Here is a 20,120-nt window from a genome sequence, read left to right on the forward strand (position 1 = left end):
TTTATTTCTGGGTTCTATTCTGTTTCATTTCAGACATACTCTTCTGTCTTCTGAATTTTTCTAACTCTGTGTCTGTTTCTATGTGTTAGAAAAGTCAGCTACATCTCCTGCTCTTGAAAGTAGTGGCCTTATGAAGACAAGGTCCTATAGCGCCCTGCTGTGCAATGTTCCCTGTTCACAGAACCCAGAGCTTTAGGGGTGTCTGCCTATGTGTGTTGCGTGCACTCTACTGTTGTGGCATTTGCCTTCAGTGTAGTTGTCTGCAATGGCTGTCTTTGCCTGTTGTAGGCAGGATTTGGTCCCTGTGTTGTTAGTGGGTGGGACATGCAGTACCAGCAAGGTCCATGCCAGTCCCCTGTAGGAACGGACCTGCACCTGCCTAGGAAAACTGCCCAGGCCAGGATGGAGGGTGTGGGTCCACAGAAGAGTGTGGGGTGGGGCACACTGTTACAAGCTAGGTGGAGTGTTGCACCGCACTGGTTCCCACGGGTGTCCATGTACCTAGGCTGTGGAGTGGAGAAGGGAGATGGCACCCGCTAGCTCCTTTGTTTTTGGAGAAGTCTCCCAAGGATACCCTGCCCCTCTAGCACATGCTCTGAGATTAGTAAATAAATCTCCTTCCTCTATACCCAAGGTATTTATCAAACTGCTGTTTCTATGCTGTATCTCCATGGGGCTGTTGGTTGTACTGTCTCTGTAAGGGTGGGGCCAGTTTCTTCTTGGTCTCCCAGCTCTGCCAGAGCCAAGCCCATTAAGTTTTCCAAGTTCCAGGTGTTAAGCCTCACTGATCATAAGAACCCATGAAGTTAGGCCCCTCTGGTTTCCAAAGCCAACACGGAGATGTATGGGGATTTGTCTTCCCTGTGCAGGTTCCCCACACCTGCGGTTCCTGGATGGGGTCTGCTCCTCTTCCTTCTGTGCACCCATGGTGTCCTGCCCCCCATGTGCAGTCCCATGGGTGCATCTGGCTTCCAACCATGTTTCCACCCTTCCTACCCTCTTTGATGTGGCCTCTTCTCTACATTTAGCTGTGGAGAATTTGTTCTGCCAGGCTTCAGGTCATTTTTTGGGTTATTTACACTGATATGGATGTTATCTGGATGTATCCAAGGGGCGAGGTGATCCTAGGATCTTCCTACTCATCCATCTTCATGAGAACACCTTAATGTACCAAATAATCAACCTTCTCTCGCTCAACCTTGAGCGAACATTCATTAAGGACCTACTGTGTTGTAGGCACTGTTCCAAGCTCTTATAATCTCATTATTGGAGACAGATAATAAGTGAGGGTGACTAAATCAAGATTTGGTTCAAAACGGTATGAGACAAATGCACCTACTTTCTCAAGGACCCACTGAAATGAGAGAAGAGTTATTTTCTAAACTAGGGATATCACTTGTGGACAAGGAATTTTGAGGAATTCCCAGAATACAGAAAGATGATGGCATTAGATTAATAGGAGTAGGAAACAAATACTCAGAATAGTAAAAGGTGAAAAGTGTGAAAGGATCTGGTGATCATCCATGTCCAGCGTGCACAGCATGGAGCGTGGAGTGGCAACTGTGGAGGCAGGCAGGGGCTGGGTGTGATGACCTAGCACCCCCACCATATACCCAGCGAGTGGGTGGCAGAAGCACCGGCTGTCACTGAGAAAGAGCAGCACATGCCCAAGAGAGGATGGCAGGCCTGGGAGGGCTGCCGGGGACAGGGTAGGGGCCAACAAGAGAAGGGCAGAGCTCATGTATCCATTACAAGACTCAAAGGAGAGCAAAAGAAAGGCAGCCCTGGACAGGATTACTTGTCTTTTTAGTAAACACATGAAAGGATGCCCAATATCATCGGCCATCAGGGAAATGCAGATCAAAACCAGGAGATGCCACTTCCCACCCACTGGAACAGCCATAATGAGAGGTACAGACACTCACAAATGTTGTCAAGGATACAGAGAAGTTGGAACGCTCGTGCCTTGCTGGCGGAAACATAAAAGGGTGCAGCGACTTTGGAATATGAAGGTCACCTCAAAGGGCTAAACAGAGTTACTATATGACCCACCTATTCCTCTCCTAGGTATAAATCCAAGAGAAAACATACATCCATACAAGAACTTGTACACAAATGTTCATAATGGCATTATTTGTAATATCAGATGTTCATCAACTGATGAATGGATAAATAATGTGAATACTTTTTATATAAACTGGAATTCACATAAAATGATTATAAATCCATAAAAGAAATTAAGTACCGGTACATGCTACATCATGAATGACCTTGAAAACATGCTAGTTGAAAGAAATCAGTCAAAAAGATCACATATTCTATGATTCCATTCATGAGAAAGTCCTAGGAAATAGGGCAACAGAGACAGGACAGGGATTCGCGGTTGCCAGGAGTGGGGCAAATGGAGAATTGCAGTGGATGGGCACAAGGTTGTGGGGGGTGATGAGATGTTCTGATTATGGTGATGGCTGCACGGCTTGGTGAATAAACTAAGGGCCACCAAACAGCGTGAACGCTTCAGATGGCTGAGCTGAACAGTGTGTGAATTACGTCTCCACAAAGCCGCCTTGACCAGGGAACGGGGGAGGGGTCAGGGGACCATCCAAGTCCTCATTCTACATCAGGGAGTCAACCGACAGACTCTTAAGTTGATCAACCAAGAAATGGAGCTTACGTTTGCACGTGATTGAGTAGGAAGTAATTAAAATGATGATGCTAAGCACCAGAAGAACTCAGGCAAAAGTAAAGAGCGGTTGCCTTGAGAAGCCGGACTTGGGGTACACCAGGGGAAAAACCTTCACTCTGTACTTTATCCCTTTCTAAAGGGTTTAAATTATTTCCACAGCCTGGGTGTCTGTACTTTGTAAAAATCTGTGTAATTTAAGCAGGAGGGTCAATGCAATAGCAACTAAGAAGGATGTGTCGCTCTTCCCTGTAAGTACAGAAAGTAAGAGAGGGGGGAAAAAAGCAACAGGTTGGAAAGGAACAAGAGCTGAAATAAGAAGGTCAGACTTGATCTATTTTTTTTTTTTCAGTTAAAGTAGTGCATCTAGGTCAGACCAGAGAGAGAAAAACCCTGGAGTAGGCAAACAGAAAAAGCAATAGAAAAGCTTCATAGTTGGGGCGCCTGGGGGGCTCAGGCCATGATCCTGTGGTCCTGGGGTCGAGTCCCCGCCATGGGCTCCCTGCTCAGTGGGGGGTCTGCTTCTCCCTCCCTCCCCATTCATGATCTCTGTCTCAAATAAATTATTTGAAAAAAAAAAAAACAACTTTCATAGTCAGAGTACTGTGCTACAGTCCTTTATCTTTATGATAAAAATACTTGCCCTTGATTCACCTTCAGATTTCCAGGCAGATTAGAGAGGCTGAGAGGAAAGTGACTTTGTTTAAAGGAAAGCATGCACCTCAGCTGTCTTGGGGAGGAAAAGGGCTCATAGTTTTCAAAAGTCTGTGATCTGTGCCCTGTGTCTTGAGACTCCACAGCACAGGAAGAGCGGAAGGTCAGAGCCGCTGCCCTGCTGGCTACAGTTGACTGAGCCCTCAGCCCCCTGGCGGACCTGTGCCCCTGAGCCCCCCAGCTGGGTGGGCCTGCACCCCTCAGACCCTGGTGAGCCTGCACTCCTGAGTGCCTCCCCTCCCCATGAGCCTGTGCCCCTGAGCCCCCGGCGAGGCCTCCCTCTTATGTGGGGGTGAAGTCGTACAGTGAGAGCACATTTATTCCTGTGTTTATCCCCCAAAGCTGATGATGTCTATTTGACCCTTGTTCTTGCCAGGGTTCAATCATTAAAAACCAATGAAGGGATGCCTGGATGGCTCAGTGGTTGAGCATCTGCCTTCGGCTCAGGGAGTGATCCTGGGGTCCTGGGATCGAGTCCCACATCGGGCTCCCCACAGGGAGCCTGCTTCTCCCTCGGCCTATGTCTCTGCCTCTCTCTCTCTGTCTCTCATGAGTAAATAAATAAATCTTTAAAACAAACAAACAGATGAACAATGTGTGTCTCTATCACATGCACGAATCTGAAATACTGTTCAGCTGATGGATGCAGACGAGCCCAGATCTACATGTTGACTGCCCATGTTTTCCCTGAGGGAGAAGGTGGCAGCGCTGACTGGCTGCCACGTGAGAACTGGCTGGTTCGAGTAGGACCTGCGCCCGAGTAGGACAGCCAGGGAGGCCGTGTGTGGAGGGTAAATGATTCACCTGGGCTGGGGCGGCTTCCTCCCCTGGGAATCGGTTAGTGGGGGCAAGTGGAGCTGCCCTGTGGGAACTCAGCCAGGCTGGTCACTCACCAGCCACTTGCTCCTCCAGCAGGTGCTCCAGGGGCAGGCGGATGGAGTCGTGTTCCACGGTGCAGGTGATAAGGTGGGGTACGGCCCCCGCCAGGGGGCCGCTCGGCTCGGCCCGGGTCCCCTCTGATGCATGTGTTAGATGGAAATGTTTCACCACCGAGTGGATCACTAAGTTGTTGGACTGCAGAGAACAGAAAGGGCATTTATAATACTTGAGCTACAGCCACAGCGGCAGTTTCTCTGACTTCATTTTCCTCGTGGCTAATGATTAAAGAGGACAAAATGGTCCCAAAGAAATTCAACTTCTGAGCCGCACCTTTTGATTGCCCAATAACAAAGACTTGGGGTTTCAGACTTTCCAAAATGTCAGAATTCATTTGCTGTCAATTATACCTGTCTTATTAAGCAACGTTATGAATTTTTACATTTCATAAATCTATCAAAAAAGAATGTTTTGCCTAAGTACCCCCTACTGATTGGAGTATAATTTGCCATATTAAGGGCCATTTGACATAAGCCCTCTGACCCTTGGACTTGATCCCACCACTGCACTTCCACAGAAGCAAAATGATGTACAGACGGGCCACTTATTAGGTGCAGCACGGTTTGTAACAGCTTGACCTTGGGAAGCCCTTCAGGGTCTACCAATAAGGGGACTGGTTAAACAAGTCAGGCAACACTGTTCAACAGATACCAAGGTACAAACACCAAGGAAACACTTTATGTGCAGAGATAAAAAGATCTCAAATACAAACAGACTTGCTAAATAATAATTAAAAAAAAAAAAGAAGAAGAAGGAGGTAGGGGCGCTTGGGTGGCTCAGTTGGTTAAATGTCTGCCTTCGGTTTAGGTCATGAACCCAGGGTCCTGGGGTCGAGCCCCACCTTGGGCTCCCTGTTCAGTGGGGAGTCTGCTTCTCCCTCTCCTTTGCTCCCCGCCGCCCCAACGTATGCTCTGTCTCTCTCTCATAAATAAATAAAATCTTTTAAAAAAGGTAGCAGACATTATATATACAGTACTCTACCCAATTTGTATAAAAAAGGGGAAATACACACATATTGGCTTATACATGCAAAAAAAATCATTGAAATGGTAAATATGGAAGGATATAAGAATATATAAAATCTAAACACTTATTTGCTTTTAACATATAGACTCTGGAAGACACCAGGAAGCTAATGAAATTGGTTTCCTGTAGGCAGAGTGGATAACTGAAAGGTTCAGGGTAGAAGTCTTTTTAAAAACAAACAAACAAACAAACAAACCTCCCCAAAAAACCCTTTTCTCTTACTTTAAATTGTAGATACAGAAAAGTGTGTAAAATACAAACATAAGTTTAATAGAAGTATAGCAGTGAATACTGAGTGACTGTTACCTGATCAAGACAGTGGACACGGCCCCACGTGGAAGCACCCCAGGCTCCCCTCAATCACAGTCCCCTCCTCCCCATCCCCATGGAGCCCACTACCACCCTGATGTGTCTGGTAATCATTTCTCTGCTTTTCCTATGCAAGCACCTCTTTTTTTTTTCTTTTTTTTTGGTGAAAAATTTATATTTAGATTTTTAGCCAGCTGAACTCAGTTTAGATGATGCCAATTTTGTTGGCAACATCCAAAGCACCATAGTCAGCAGCCAGTCGAACACATGCTTTCTTCTATCGGGCCTGATCAAGGTGTTGGCCTTGGCCACATCAACGTGGAAGAGCTACTTAACAGCCTGTTTGATCTGGTGCGTATTGGCCTTGACATCCACAGTGAACAGGAGTGTACTGTTGTCTTCTATTTTCTTCATGGCTGACTCAGTAGTCAGGGGGAGCTTGATGAGGGCATAGTGATCAAGCTTGTTTCTCCTGGGGGTGCTCTTACAAGGATATTTGGGCTGCCTTTGGAGACACAGACTCTTGGGTCATCGGAATGTAGGTGACATGCGGATCTTTTTGTGTGTGTGTGTGTGTGTGTGACTGTGCACGCCTTTTCAGCACTGCTTTTTTAACTTTCAGAGCCTTTGTTGGGCCCTACCAGGCAGCTGGGGCTGAGCTAGCTTCTTATGGGCCACTGAGAGCCTGGCCCCCAGGGGCATGGGCTTAGGGACATGGTGGCAGCTCCCTGATCCCTCACTCAGCCAGACTGGGCTCAACTGGCCCTTTAACTGACTTCATTCATTCCACATCTCAAGATCCATGCACTGCTGCAGGTAGCTGTGTGACATTCCGCTGTGTAGGAGTGCATCACAACCTAATAACATTGGTCTACCTGGATTGTTTCCAGTTTCTGGCTATCATGAGCAGTCTACCTGTCCCCAGGTTCACATGTGCCTCACCTGTCCAGGATGTGCCCTGTGAGTGGGACTGCTTGCTGACAGTGTATGCACGTCTTTGACTTCAGATAACGCCAACCCACTCCCAAAATGGCATTTCAGTTTATGCTTTGCATCTGTGAGCGCTTACTGCTCTGTCCTTTATCTATACTACTTTTGTAATTCTTAATTTTTATCATTCTGAGGTGTGCAGAGGTATTTCAATGTTTTTTACTCTGATAATGAAAGCAAGTACTTTTTCACATGCTTTGTAAAAAGCATACTCAAGTTTCTTGGCCGTATTTCTATTGAGTTACCTGCCTTTATATTCTAGATTCTAGCCTTTTGTCAGTTACATTTTGCAAACCTCTCCTACTGTCTAGCTTGTCTTTTAGTTTCTTCATAGGACTCTGATGAAGTAAAGTTGGTTTTGTGGTGGTGGTGGTGGTACAATTTATCAGCCTTCTCCTTATGGTTAATGCTTTCTGTATCATATGTAACAAATTCATTGCTCTTAACTATCACAAAGATATAAACTTGTCACCTGAAGGCTTTCTAAATTTTATTTTTCATAATTAGGTATTTATTACACCTGAAGTTGTGACAATTATTTTATGTTGTGAAGCAGAAATCAATTTCCTTTCTCTTTGTGAATCCTACAGTTGTCCCAGCACTGTTTACTAGAGACCATGCTTTCTTCCTGCTCTCTTATGCTACCTCAGTCATATATGGCGATCATATAATCTAGCATCTGAGCCAGAAAAACTTAAGAATTAAGAGAGCACTATTAAAATTATGTCAAGACAACAGGCATATCCTGGGACTGTCCTGAGCAAACCAGGATACAAGGTTACCCCAGTCACATGACAAGTGCCCTTATAGGCACAGTGCTGTTTCTGGTCTACTGTCTGTCCTTGCCTGAAGACCATCTGCCTTAATCAGTAGAGCTTTATAAAAGGCTGGATATCTGGTGGAGCAAGTCATTTCACTGTGTTCTTCATCTTCCAGAGGTCTTGACAAGTCTTGGCCTTTGGTATTTCCATATAAATTAGTTTCTGAGATTCCACCAAAAAAAGTTTCAGGATTTTGACTGAGGTTGCATTGAATCTACAGACTACAGATCAACTGGGAAGAACTGATGTATTTATAACACTGGGTCTTCCAATCTGGGAATATGGTGAACTGCTCTATTTATTCAGAACTTCCTTGAAGGTGGTATACACTAATACTTCTATGACTTTCCTGGTGGGGCAGAGTCTATTAAAAAGGTTTTACAAATTCTTTTTTATTAGGTTTATTTCCTAAGTACTTGATATTTTTCATGCTCTGGTAAAAACCCGAAATCACTATAGAAATATAGGGATGGTTGGAAATTAAGAGGAACAGACTAATGTTCCAGCAAGGTTTGACTTTAAACTGAACACATTTTTCTCCCTCTCACTCTTGAAGCTTCCCCACCCCTTCACTTGTTTTTCTGTAATCTTTTGTTCCAGGAATTCAGTATCGATACTTAGTAATGGGCCTTGGATGGCCGGTACTGATGCTGGTCATAAGACCACAATGAAGACATAATGAACATGGCTGGTAACATGCACCAGATTCCTATCAACACTACCTGGATGCTGAATTTTCCTTTTACCTGGGTGGGTCTGCAGTTTTGAAGGCATTATTTTCCTGCTGCAGCCTCCTTTGCCTACAAAGTAATACAACTTTCAATCTTCTGTCTTTGTGTTACATTTTGACTTGAGAGCAGAAAGGTCAATTTTTGACGACACACCTGATTGTTACTGGTACATAAAAACATGACTGATTTTTGTATCTAATAACTGCTACATTTTCTTATTAACTCTAATAATCTAGCTGCAGATTCTCTTGGGAGAAAATCTATGCAGACAGTCACATCACCTCTGGGGGACAGTCCTGCCTTCCTTCCCAGAAAGAAAGCGAGACACTATTACTAATTGAGCAGAAGCCTTAACACCATCCCGCTGTTTTTGATTATTTCTATTAATTTAAAAGTACATCTGGAATGAGTCAAACCTCAAAACCTTTGTAAGACAAACAACTTAGTAGGGATTTAACTGAATAATTCCAGGACAAAATAAAGAGGAAACTCTTTTTGTTGAAATAATGCAAAGCAAGTTAATTTACACATTATATTACAAATATCCTATTAACCACCTGGAATTTACTTATAGATAAATACTGGCTAATTATATGAAGCTAATTTGAAAAATAGCAAGACCAAGACAAAGCATGACTTAAAAAAAAAAAAACAAAAAACAAGGTGGAACCATGTTCTATTTTTTCATATAACTTAACAGTTAAAAGACTGTGAGCCTGTTTAGAAACTTTACCTCGGTGCCTCCAGAAGTGAAGATTATATCCTGAGGTTTCCCACCTATCATCTTCGCAATGTTCTCCCGAGCTGTGTCAATAATGTCCTTGGCTTTCCTACCTTGAAAGACCAAAACGGAAACTCATTAATGTCGCTTCACTAAGTCCAAAAAAACACATGTTTAAAAGAACAACCAGACAAGGGGCGTCTGGTTGACTCAGTTAATGGAACGTACAACTCTTGATCTCAGGGTTGTGAGTTCGAGAGCCACAGTGGATTTAGAGATGACTTAAAAATACAATCTTAAAAAAAAAAAAAAAGAACCAGACATGAAGGAAAAACTCTAAGTGGGCAATTCTAAGACAACCCATGTCCCATTAACATGAATACAATAGGCCACAACCTAGGAATATGCTGGTGAAGGGGCAGCAGCAAGATAGGACCAACTCAGTGACACCTACTGAGACTTAGTAAAAGGTGGAAGCAAATACAGGGGGACTCCCGGGAACCCTAAAATCCCCGAAGATGTGGTCTTCTTCTTACCGGATGCTACAGGAGAGGGGAAGCTGTGGCCATCTGCCTTGCTCCCCATTCATCAAGACAGGAGGGTGAAGGGATGAAATAATTTGCTTAAGATCACGCTGCAAAACAATAAAAATAAGCAAAAAGAATGCTCATGACTCCTCAACACAAGGTCCAATGCCGCATCTCTCAGTGCAGGTCCCTGGGTGCACAAGAGGTCACTGCCTCAGGGACAGATCTGCTGTCACACGGGGCCACACACCCCATCTATCACCCAGTTTCACTGGCTGGCACGAAAGAAGGGATCAAACTGTGTGTGGCAGAGAAAGGAAGGCTTCAGGTGGGAATTCTGACAATGTCAATGTCAATTCTTACTTGGTCTATTGGATCAATAGTCTCCAAAATTTGTTGACTATTCAGATCTACTTGTTAAAAAAAAATTTTTTTTGATAGCAGGCACCACCAAATCAATCCATCCATCCTACATAAATAGAAATGTAAAATCACGTGGTACGTGGTAAAAATCAATATATACAGTGATTCACATACTCCTTAAGACTACTGTATAGGTTTTACTTCTAAGTAGTGAAGGTGTGTGGAGTTTGGTAAATCTAGTCATTCTGGTGATGTGTAAAAAGACTCTAAGAAATGTCAATCAACATGGGCAGGAGGCTGCCCTGGCAGCCACCCTCAGCGCTTCTTGGGTGCCACTGGAGCCCTGTCCTCCACCCACACTCACTCCTGGGCTTCCTGCAAGAAGGAAGCGTTCTTCCTGGGCAATCACTGCTGCTGTTTGGAGCAGGACCCCCCAGAACCTTCTCTAACACCCTTGGAGACCTTCACATAAGTGCCTCACAGGATTTTCTTTTCAAAAATGGGTTTCATAAGTCACCTATTATTTTGCAAATGCTTCCCTTTTTACACTTAATCAACGAGTCTTAGAGAACTTTCTAGATGAGGGCTCACAGGGCTGCCCCACCAGCACTCTGCGGCCAGGAGAGGAGCCAACATGAGGACTGCCCAGTCAAGCGCTCAGGCGGCCTTGGAGGAACTGAACCTCTAGGACATGGCACAGCCACTGTGGAGAGAGAACAGTGGTTTCTTAAAAAGTCAAATATGCACCTGCCACGTGACGCAGCCATCCTGGTCCTAGGTATTTATGACAGTTATTATTTACTGAGAAAAGAGAGCAGGTGTCTGCAGCTTGGCTACCCCAGTGGTGTTACTTAGAATAGCCAAAAACTGGAAACAGCTCAAAGGTCCAGCAACAGAGGAAGGTCCGAACACACTGGTGCATCCATACAGAGGAGCACTGTGACCAACGTGGGTGAATCTCAAAATAACTATGCCGGCTGAAAGCAGCCAGGCAAAAAGCCCTGTAAGATTCCATTTCCGTGAAAATATAGAAAACACACACTAATCCTTACCAGTAGTTGCCTGGGGATGGTCCAGGTAGAGATTACAAAAGGGAATCCCAGGGGACTTTGGGGGTCCGTGGCAATGGTCACTCTCCTGGTGATGGTTTCAAAGTTATCAAGTTGTAACTTTGCCTCTGTGGTTCCACGTACATTAATCACACCCCACCGAGGCTGCCGGAGGGGGACGGGGTCTGTGTTGCAGTGTCTCTTCCACACTGGTGCGGAGGAAGTAAACTGAGTCATGGGAACATGAGCTACTGGAACACTGTCTACTCTGGAGGCAGGAGAACTGCCAGAAATGACCTCTAGTTGCTCTTTTCATTTACTTACAATTTGTATTTTCAAAAGGGATCTAATGGCACCAGAAGCATATGCAAGGAGATTAGAATGGGAATGGGAATGAGATGCTGTCCCTGGGTTAATGTTCAGTCCCTGGGGCGGGGGGATGTCCTTGTTCTTAGAAGACACTGCTTAGGTATTTAGGAGTGAAGTCTGTTCGCAACGTACTTTCAAATGATTCAAATAAACGGGGCAGAGTAGTAATGCTGGAGAAATCCAGGTAAAGGAAATGCAGGTGCTCCTTATACTGTTATTTCAACTTTCCTGCAGGTGTTATGTTCCAAAATAGAACTTTGGCACAAGGAGTTAAAAGAAACCAACCAACCCATGATAGGTTTGCTGGCAGTGGTTCTCTCCCCCAGTCCAAGGTAATCATTTAGTCTTCTCTCTTTAAAAAGTAATATTCTTGGGACGCCTGGGTGGCTCAGTGGTTGAGCGTCTGCCTTGGGCTCAGGGCATGATCCCAGGGTCCCAGGATCGGGTCTTGCATCGGGCTCCCCGCAGGGAGCCTGCTTCTCCCTCTGCCTCTCTGTGTCTCATGAATAAATAAATTAAAAAAAAAAAAAGTAATATCCTCAATTGAGGAAATTGGAATATGGCCTGCATTTCAGAGCCAGGTTCTCAGGTTTGACGATGGTAATGTGATGCAATAAAGTCCCTTTTCTCTCACACACACATAGGTGATAATCTATCACGCTGCCTGCAACTCATTCTCAAAGGCTCATGAAAAAGCAGTACATTTAGAAAGAAAGAGATCGAGGTAAGGGCAGCACTGTTGGATCTAGGAAGGAGACACCTGGGTGTCCATTTTCTTACTCTTAAATTTCCGGAATGTTTGAAGTTGTTGGTGTAACTAAATGTAAAGGGTGCTTGGTAATTGTAACTAACATTAGAGAAGACTCTGAACTCCTGGCTTTCAGGATGCAGGACGGATAGTAAGGGGTGCATGGGGCTCCCATGATCCGTTAAAGCAACCCCCCTTCACTTGGCAGTTCCTCACACCAGAGCCCCTCTACCTTACCCCTTGCCAGCAATGGCCTGTTCCTCCTTTCCCTCTCCCATCTCCACCCCTCTTCCCATTGCCTCTTGAACTCCCTGCAATCAGGTGTTCTGCTTGCTGGCCTCCCAAACCTACTCTGCCCAAGGGCCCCGTGTTCTAGATCCAGGTCCCCACCTCCTTCCCTGAAGGGGAGCGGCTCTCTCCTACAAGACCGCTCCCCTTCCTGCTCCTCCTCTTCCCCCTCCTTCCCTGGTTCCCCCTCCTCCTCTGAGTCCCTTGCTGGGCGGGGCTCCAAATCCAGATGGCAGATGGCCCCTCACTCAGGCCAGGTCCTCCCTCCCTCCCTCATCTACTCAAGACTGAAGAACCAGCTTGGTGCTGCAGACTCCACTCGCTCCACCTGGGTAGCCAGAGCATCTGAAACTACACTTGTTCCACGCTGGATGCATGATTTCTCCCCTGAAATGTTCCTCTCAGCCTTTTCTATCTCAGTAAATAAATGGTGAGTCCTTCCAGGGGCCTGGTGCCAAAAGCTTTGGCTCTTGCCTTTCTCATACCGCATTATGCAACCCACGAGCAAATCCTGTAAAGCTCTGCCATCAAAAATGCCCGGAATCTTGCCCCACCTCTGCACTGCCCAGACACCAGCCCCATCAAGGCCACTGCTGAAATATTCTCCTAGCAGGCTCCCAACTCCACTGACCCCACCGTGGTCCATTCTCCAGGCAGTGGCCAAAGTCATGCCCTGACAACCCAATACACGTCATACCCTGTGCTTTATAGCTCGCCAGAACAGGGCCTGGCATGAAGTAAGTACTCAACCAATACTGGTGAAATCAGCTATTCTCAAAGTGTCATTTGGGGGCCCTTGGGGCAGGTACTTTCTGGAGTCCACAAAGTCAAATCTGGCTTCATCATAAGACCAAGGCCTCACGTGTGTTTTTATATTCACTTTCTGGAAAGTATACAGTGATGCCTTCCAGAGGCTACATGATGTGAATATTGCAATAGATTGGATGCAGGAGCCGGTATGGGAACCCAACTGTCTTCTGTTTAGACAGACATTAAAGAGATTTTCAAACACGTACAACAATGACATTCTTCTAAATTTGTTCTAGATCCAGATCCCCACCTCCTTCCCTGAAGGGGAGCGGCTCTCTCCTACAAGACCGCTCCCCTTCCTGCTCCTCCTCTTCCCCCTCCTTCCCTGGTTCCCCCTCCTCCTCTGAGTCCCTTGCTGGGCGGGGCTTTGGGAAAGGATAGGTTCTTTTCATAGAGATGTTAACATGTAGTGGACTTACTGTTATTTTTAATGAATTCATAAATCTATATTTATTTAAAGTTTCTCAATTTTACGCTCTAGTATCTACACATATAGTACTTATGAACAAAAGCTCTTTGGAGTTCTTAATAAGTCTTAAGAGTGTAAAGGGGTTGTGACCCCGAAAAGTTGGAGAACTGCGGGGATGAACCATGTCATTCCTCTGCTCAGAGTCTTCCGGATACTGCACCTGTCAGATGGAAGCTGGGCATTCACAGTGGCCTCTACGGCCCTACGTGGCATTGTCCCCTGAACCTCTCAGACTCCCATGTCCACCTCACGAAAAGAAAATAATCAAAACCTCCCACAATCCTCTCAAAAATAACTGTGGTGGAAGTGTCTGGTGTGCATCTCATCTGTGCTGGTGCTGCTGGCTGTCCACTCCTCTTCCACTCTCCCTTCCTACCACGGTGACATTTGCAGCTGGCTCCTGGCTGAATGAAGACCACATCTACAGTAAGAAATTCTCAGGTTAATTAAGAATTAAGATTTCATTTCCTAACTTCCACTGCAGTTGGAATGCCAAGGCATGGCCACAGGACCAACCTCTGGCAGTGGGTTATAAGCCAGAGTGGTACATGCAACTTCCAGAAGTGTTATGGAGGCCTCAGACATCCCCTTCTCCTCCTCTCTCTTCCCTTCCCACAGGCTGGAGTACTCATGTGATGGCTTGAGCTGGAGCAGCCACTGTGACCCCAAGAGGAAAGAGTGCGTGGAACATGGGAGGTGATAGAAGGAACCAGGGTCCCTGGTAATGGCTGTGTGACTACCTGGGCCCTGGGCTGGCAGAGACATAATCTTCAACCTGCTTAAGCTACTGTTACTCGGGGGTTTCTGTTTCTCACAGCAAAACGATATATTTTCCACATTTGTTCATCCAGTTTGTCTTTAGGGGGTGGGTATGAGAAACAAAGGAACCATACTGCACATCCTGTTTTATAACAAGCCTTTCCCACTTGAACCAGGGGCTGCTACTTTGCTTCTAGGTCATCGCTATAGTCTACACCATGGCTCTGACAGGCTCCAGAAGTCCACTTAGGGCTTCGGCACACTTAATGTGACGAGTCCTTGACCAATAGACACTGAGGTTATTTCCAGCTTTTTATTTACTATGACGAGCAAGGCAGTGATAAACATCTTCTTGGGTATCTAAACTCTTCCCACACGTCCTTAACATTTTCCCTAAAATAAATTCTCCTGGGGGAATTATAATCATTATTAAATCATAATATAGTGAAAATAATTAAGCCATTCTATCATTAAGGTGGTTTTCTTTCTTTTTTCTCACTTCTACTTGAGTACCAACCAGGGAATGGCAATGCATACTTTAGTTCTGATTCTTTTTTTTTTTTTTTTTAATTTTTATTTATTTATGATAGTTACAGAGAGAGAGAGAGGGAGGCAGAGACACAGGCAGAGGGAGAAGCAGGCTCCATGCACCGGGAGCCCGATGTGGGATTCGATCCCGGGTCTCCAGGATCGCGCCCTAGGCCAAAGGCAGGCGCCAAACTGCTGCGCCACCCAGGGATCCCTAGTTCTGATTCTTAAAGAAATGAAGGCTTTCAGGGCAACCTAAAAGCCACTGACAAGTTTCATCAGATCAAGAAGGGGAGTTTTTCCTTTGGGGTTATTCCTAAACCTGTTTATGAGACATGTTTTCTATTAGCATTTAATTGTCCTCCATATTTTCAGGTTCAATGCATCAGAGAGTACAATTTACTACTGGATACAAGGCAATGTCCAGAAGATAAGCCAAATAAACCAACAAATAAGTTAATGAATAACTAGTCCCTGATACTGGAAAAGCTTTTAGTTATGAAGCTTATACTAAATAGGTTCGAAACCCCATAAAAGCCTGTAAAGTTGTATGTATCAAAATATCCTGGGGCTTGCCCACAGTCTCCCCCTGAAAGCTCTTTTGCTTCATCAGAATCTACAGTTAAGACACTTTATCTTGATTATCTTTGATATGCATCAAATAAGCAAGGTACGATTAGCCTACCATCTGAAAAACATAATGTAACCATGACATAAAAGTACTGATTTGAAGCAAACTGTTTTCCAAAACGGTCAACTGAATGATCCACATGAAAATAAGAATATATGGGAAATAAGAATATTTTTATTATAATGAAAATCAAGAATTTGAATGTAATTATCTCATGAGAAAAAAAGGCCAGGATTATATGCAATCCTGATGATTTAAAAGATCTATTTTGCAAATTTTGTAGGGATCAAGTGAGACCCAGACATGAAAGGGTTTTAATGAGCAGTGTTATTACAGATAGCTCTTAATAAGACATCTTTATCATCTGGGTAAAGGGGACAGGAGAGTGTGTTGAAAATGAAAGGTTATGGGATCAACAGGCTCAATGTAAAAGTCTGGACTTCTCTGAAAGCCAACCAAAAATTACACCTCAGCTTTGCAGTTAACAGAAAATCTATTCAAAACCAAGTGATCATGTGTGGTGTACAATTTCCCTAAGAGCACCTCTGCCCTCCATATCTCCGGATCTGTGAGCGCCTTCTCAGATTACCTGCTGGGTAAGGACTGCTGGGATTTCCCCAGGCTTCCCTCATGGCCTCGGTCATGGCCTGGATGACTTCTGGCTCAAGGGGGGTGGTTGCATTATAGTCCATATAAACTTTCCTGCTGGAAAGAAAACACAGATGTGCCCATTAAGGAAAGGGAGATGGAATGTGGACACACAGCTTCACTCTGTCACCCCAGTAGGAGCAGATACGGTCAAGGGCAGGGTGCTCCTCTGCAGAAACACCAGGCAGCCGTCTAGCAACTGTACTGGGAGATCTCCCAATCTTCATGAATTATGGAAAAGGTATGCATAGTTTCCAATCATCTAAGATTTACTAGTTTCCCTTATAATCCCTAGAGCACCCACTTAGGTTTTCAAAACTTGTTTCCACCCCTTGGTAGGACCCATGGCCCCCTGAGCCTTGAAGCCTACCTGACTGCTCTGAAGGACAGATGTGCCTCCTGTCCTCCAGGTGGAAGGAGGGGAAGCATGCATGACCAGGGAGCCCCACGTTCCCGAGGGCTCTCTAATTTCATCGGTAGTTATTTTTTATTGCTCTGTAATTTCTGGGCTGGGGGAAGGCTCAGACGATCGGGCCGCCCATTCCTCGCCAGGCCCTCCTGTGTGCTCCCTGGGCCCGGACAGGCCTACTTCTCCTCCCTCCCACTCTCAGTTCCCCATGCCCAGCGTGACCGCACCCTGCTACCCCACTTTCCTTCTTTGCTCCATCTTGACTTTCTTGTGAAGCTCCCCGCAGCTCTAAGTAAAATTACAGCCACCAGTCCCCTTCTTCCTTCCTCTGTCTCCCCAGGCATGCCTCGGTGTGTGACACACTAGCCTTGTTTACTGTCCACCTCAGTAGAGAGTAATGGGTCAGCTCCAGGGGCTCAGAGCTCTGCCAGTTGCCCTCACTGCTCCGCCACCAGCACTGAGAGCAAGGGCCGACACGCAGCGGGGGCTGGGTTTACCGGAGAGCCAAATGTCACAGAAAAGCACACCTCCTGAAAGATCCCTCCTAAGTAAAACTGTATCTGTACATCTTACCAATAACAGAAACCTTCAGAGGCTTTCATATATATACACACACAGTAGGTAGTCCTGCCTAAATACTATTAATTTACCTGATCTTTAAACCGGTAACAATATTTAAACAAAGCCACACAAAAATTCAAATACAATTAGCAACATGGCTGTTAAATACAATTTTGTTTCTTTTTTAAACCACATTGTGTTTTATTTTTATTTTATTTCAATTAGTTTAGCACCATTTATTAAGTGATCTCAGCTGTTGTTGTAGCTGCTGTGTATCAGCCTGTTCTTAAAACATAAAATGCTCTTCCAATTCCTCTTGTCCAGGACAGAAGGATCTTCCAGGTAGCACGCCAACAGAACAAGAGACTCCAATGACGCCAGCTTCAATGATGGTGCCATCCAGAGAGGGAGAGGGTCATGGCACATTCAACCACGGCTTCCAGAGGTTTTGAAAAAGGAGCCTTTGGGGGCCCAGCCTGCCTGGCATTTTGATGCCGTCGGTGTGGGTGTTGTACTCCATCATGGTGTTGGGAGGTAGGTTAAGCCCTCGCCGAATGGCATCCCGGATGCGGGCTGTGGTTGCTTGGTCACTGGCAGTCTTATTCCATATTGAAACAATGTCCTCCTGAAACCGGACAGAGACCACAGCCCCACAGATCTCCTCCCCAACCGTGAACTGTTCGCCCAACATGGCCAGGATGAGATTCTCCCAGCAACGGGATGCCAAGTCTTCCGCAGTCGAATAATCCACTTGCCACCATTTTTATTTGCATCATCCTCCCACATGGGCTTCATTCCTTCTTTGAAGAGCTGGAAGTCACTGTGGCCTGTCAGGTACCCGGGACGTACCGTGGCTGTAAAGCCTCCAGAACCGCTCCACAGAGGCAAAGGTGCCGATCTGTCGGACAGTCTGTCCATAGCTCTGTGAGCTGGTGGGACGGCCGGGGCTTCTTCTGGAGACCTGAAAGGAGGGTTACTGCAGGGGATGCCCTGCCGGCCCAGGGACAACAGCCTTCCTCTTACTGCTGCCCTGACTTTTGTCTCGCTCTGGTTTTTCCTTCTCACCACCTTTCTGTGTGCTGTTTTCTCCATTCTGATCATGGTCCCCACTGTCATCATCTTTCAATGCGTCGAACTTGTTCATCCTCTCACCGCCGCCGTCGCCGCCACTGCCTCATGGAGTGACTTCCGCTACGCCGGGCCACATTGTGTTTTAAATGCAACATCTTGGCTATAGCGGGGGGAGGTCACCCTATAGGTTGAAGGCTTTGGGAAGTCTGACCTGCCTCTGGACACCCTTGGCCCTTTCCGCACAGGGGTCCTGCTGTGATTTAAATCCACTGGTGCCCCCACTTTTGCGCTCCCTTCCTAGAAGGACCCCACATTTCCTCAAGCTGCTAGTGTCCGTTCTGCGAACACAGCTTTGCAATCTGCTGGCACATTGAAACATTTATGGCTTGAATTTCAGATCAACATCTTATAGGTAACTTGGCTCCTTTATTTGCTTCTTCCTTAGAATGCCGCCAGTACTGGATGGGAAAGCTAGACTATTATGCTCATAACCAAAATGTAAGAAGGTAGAGTGACTTTGTTCTTCACTGTCTCCCTCGGGGGCTTTTTCCCAGCTCCCCGTGCTCAGGCTCAACCAGAGCAGACTGTCTCGTGAAAGAAATGCTCAGATTTAGAGCCTGGACCCAAACGTTAAAGACACACACATCCTCACATTCTGGTGTGAAGAGCGAGAACCTCTCGCCAACAGGAACACGCATGGTTCCAGTGGGTGAAGCTACGCACTTGCCTGCTTTCCTGGCCGCTTGGGCAGGGCCTGGGAGGCCTCTCCCTCCATCCCCCCACCTTCAGCAGTGCACCTGCCATCCCGCTGCTTCCCGTCTCCCGCCCCGCTTCTCTGTGCCTGGGCTGCCAGTGCTCCGGGCCACACACTGCTCCCTCCTCCCAGACCTTTTTTTTTTGTATATATTTTTTTTATTGGAGTTCAATTTGCCAACATATAGCATAACACCCAGTGCTCATCCCGTCAAGTGCCCCCCTCAGTGCCCGTCACCCAGTCACCCCATCCCCCCACCCACCTCCCCTTCCATCACCCCTTGTTGGTTTCCCAGAGTTAGGAGCCTCTCACGTTCTGTCTCCCTCTCTGATATTTCCTACTCATTTTCTCTCCTTTCCCCTTTATTCTCTTTCACTATTTTTTATATTCCCTGAATGAATGAGACCATATGTTTGTCCTTCTCCAATTGACTTATTTCACTCAGCATAATACCTTCCAGTTCCATCCACAGTGAAGCAAATGGTGGGTATTTGTCATTTCTAACGGATGAGGAATATCCCATTGTATTCATAGACCACAGCTTCTCTATCCATTCATCTGTCAACGTACACCGAGGCTCCTTCCACAGTTTGGCTATTGTGGACATTGCTGCTAGAAACATTGAGGTGCAGGTGTCCTGGCATTTCTGTATCTCTGGGGTAAATCCCCAGCGGTGCAATTGCTGGGTCGTAGGGCAGGTCTATTTTTAACTCTTTGAGGAACCTCGATGCAGTTTTCCAGAGTGGCTGTGCCAGTTCACATTCCCACCCACAGTGCAAGAGGGTTCCCCTTTCTCTGCATCCTCTCCAACATTTGTGGTTTCCTGCCTTGTTAATGTTCCCCATTCTCACTGGTGTGAGGTGGGATCGCCTGGTAGTTTTGATTTGTATTTCCCTGATGGCAAGAGATGCGGAGCATTTTATCATCTGCTTGTTGGCCATGTCTATGTCTTCCTCTGTGAGATTTCTGTTCATGTCTTTTGCCCATTTTGTGATTGGATTGTTTGTTTCTTTGCTGTTGCGTTTAATAAGTTCTTTAAAGATCTTGGAAACTAGCCCTTGATCTGATACGTCACTTGCAAATATCTTCTCCCATTCTGTAGGTTGTCTTTGAGTTTGGTTGACTGTTTCTTTTGCTGTGCAGAAGCTTCTTATCTTGATTAAGCCCAACAGTTCATTTTTGCTTTGTTTCAATTGCCTTCATGG

At 45.9% G+C, this 20,120-nt stretch overlaps 1 protein-coding gene and 1 pseudogene across 4 annotated transcripts in view; both read right to left on the bottom strand.

Moving 5' to 3' along the window:
- The window catches only part of LOC119878788 (selenocysteine lyase-like), a 33,830-nt gene extending 17,619 nt beyond the window's left edge, over positions 1–16,211 (bottom strand). For 3 of the 4 annotated variants that reach the window (XM_038589360.1, XM_038589362.1, XM_038589359.1), the window contains exons 1-3: positions 16,062–16,211; positions 8,944–9,044; positions 4,291–4,471 (exon numbers count right to left, since the gene is read on the bottom strand). In XM_038589360.1, coding sequence (XP_038445288.1) covers positions 4,291–4,471; positions 8,944–9,044; positions 16,062–16,164 — 385 coding nt within the window. In that variant the 5' untranslated portion in view covers positions 16,165–16,211. Of the gene's footprint in view, positions 1–4,290; positions 4,472–8,943; positions 9,045–9,467; positions 9,566–16,061 lie in introns of all 4 variants that reach the window. The other variant, XM_038589361.1, reaches the window with a different exon arrangement.
- Positions 16,212–17,311: 1,100 nt separating this feature from the next.
- Positions 17,312–18,760, bottom strand: LOC119878786 (annotated as a pseudogene).
- Positions 18,761–20,120: the final 1,360 nt, after the last annotated feature.

This window comes from Canis lupus, unplaced genomic scaffold, assembly GCF_011100685.1.
Source record: "Canis lupus familiaris isolate Mischka breed German Shepherd unplaced genomic scaffold, alternate assembly UU_Cfam_GSD_1.0 chrUn_S1913H2112, whole genome shotgun sequence".
NCBI lineage: Eukaryota > Metazoa > Chordata > Mammalia > Carnivora > Canidae > Canis > Canis lupus.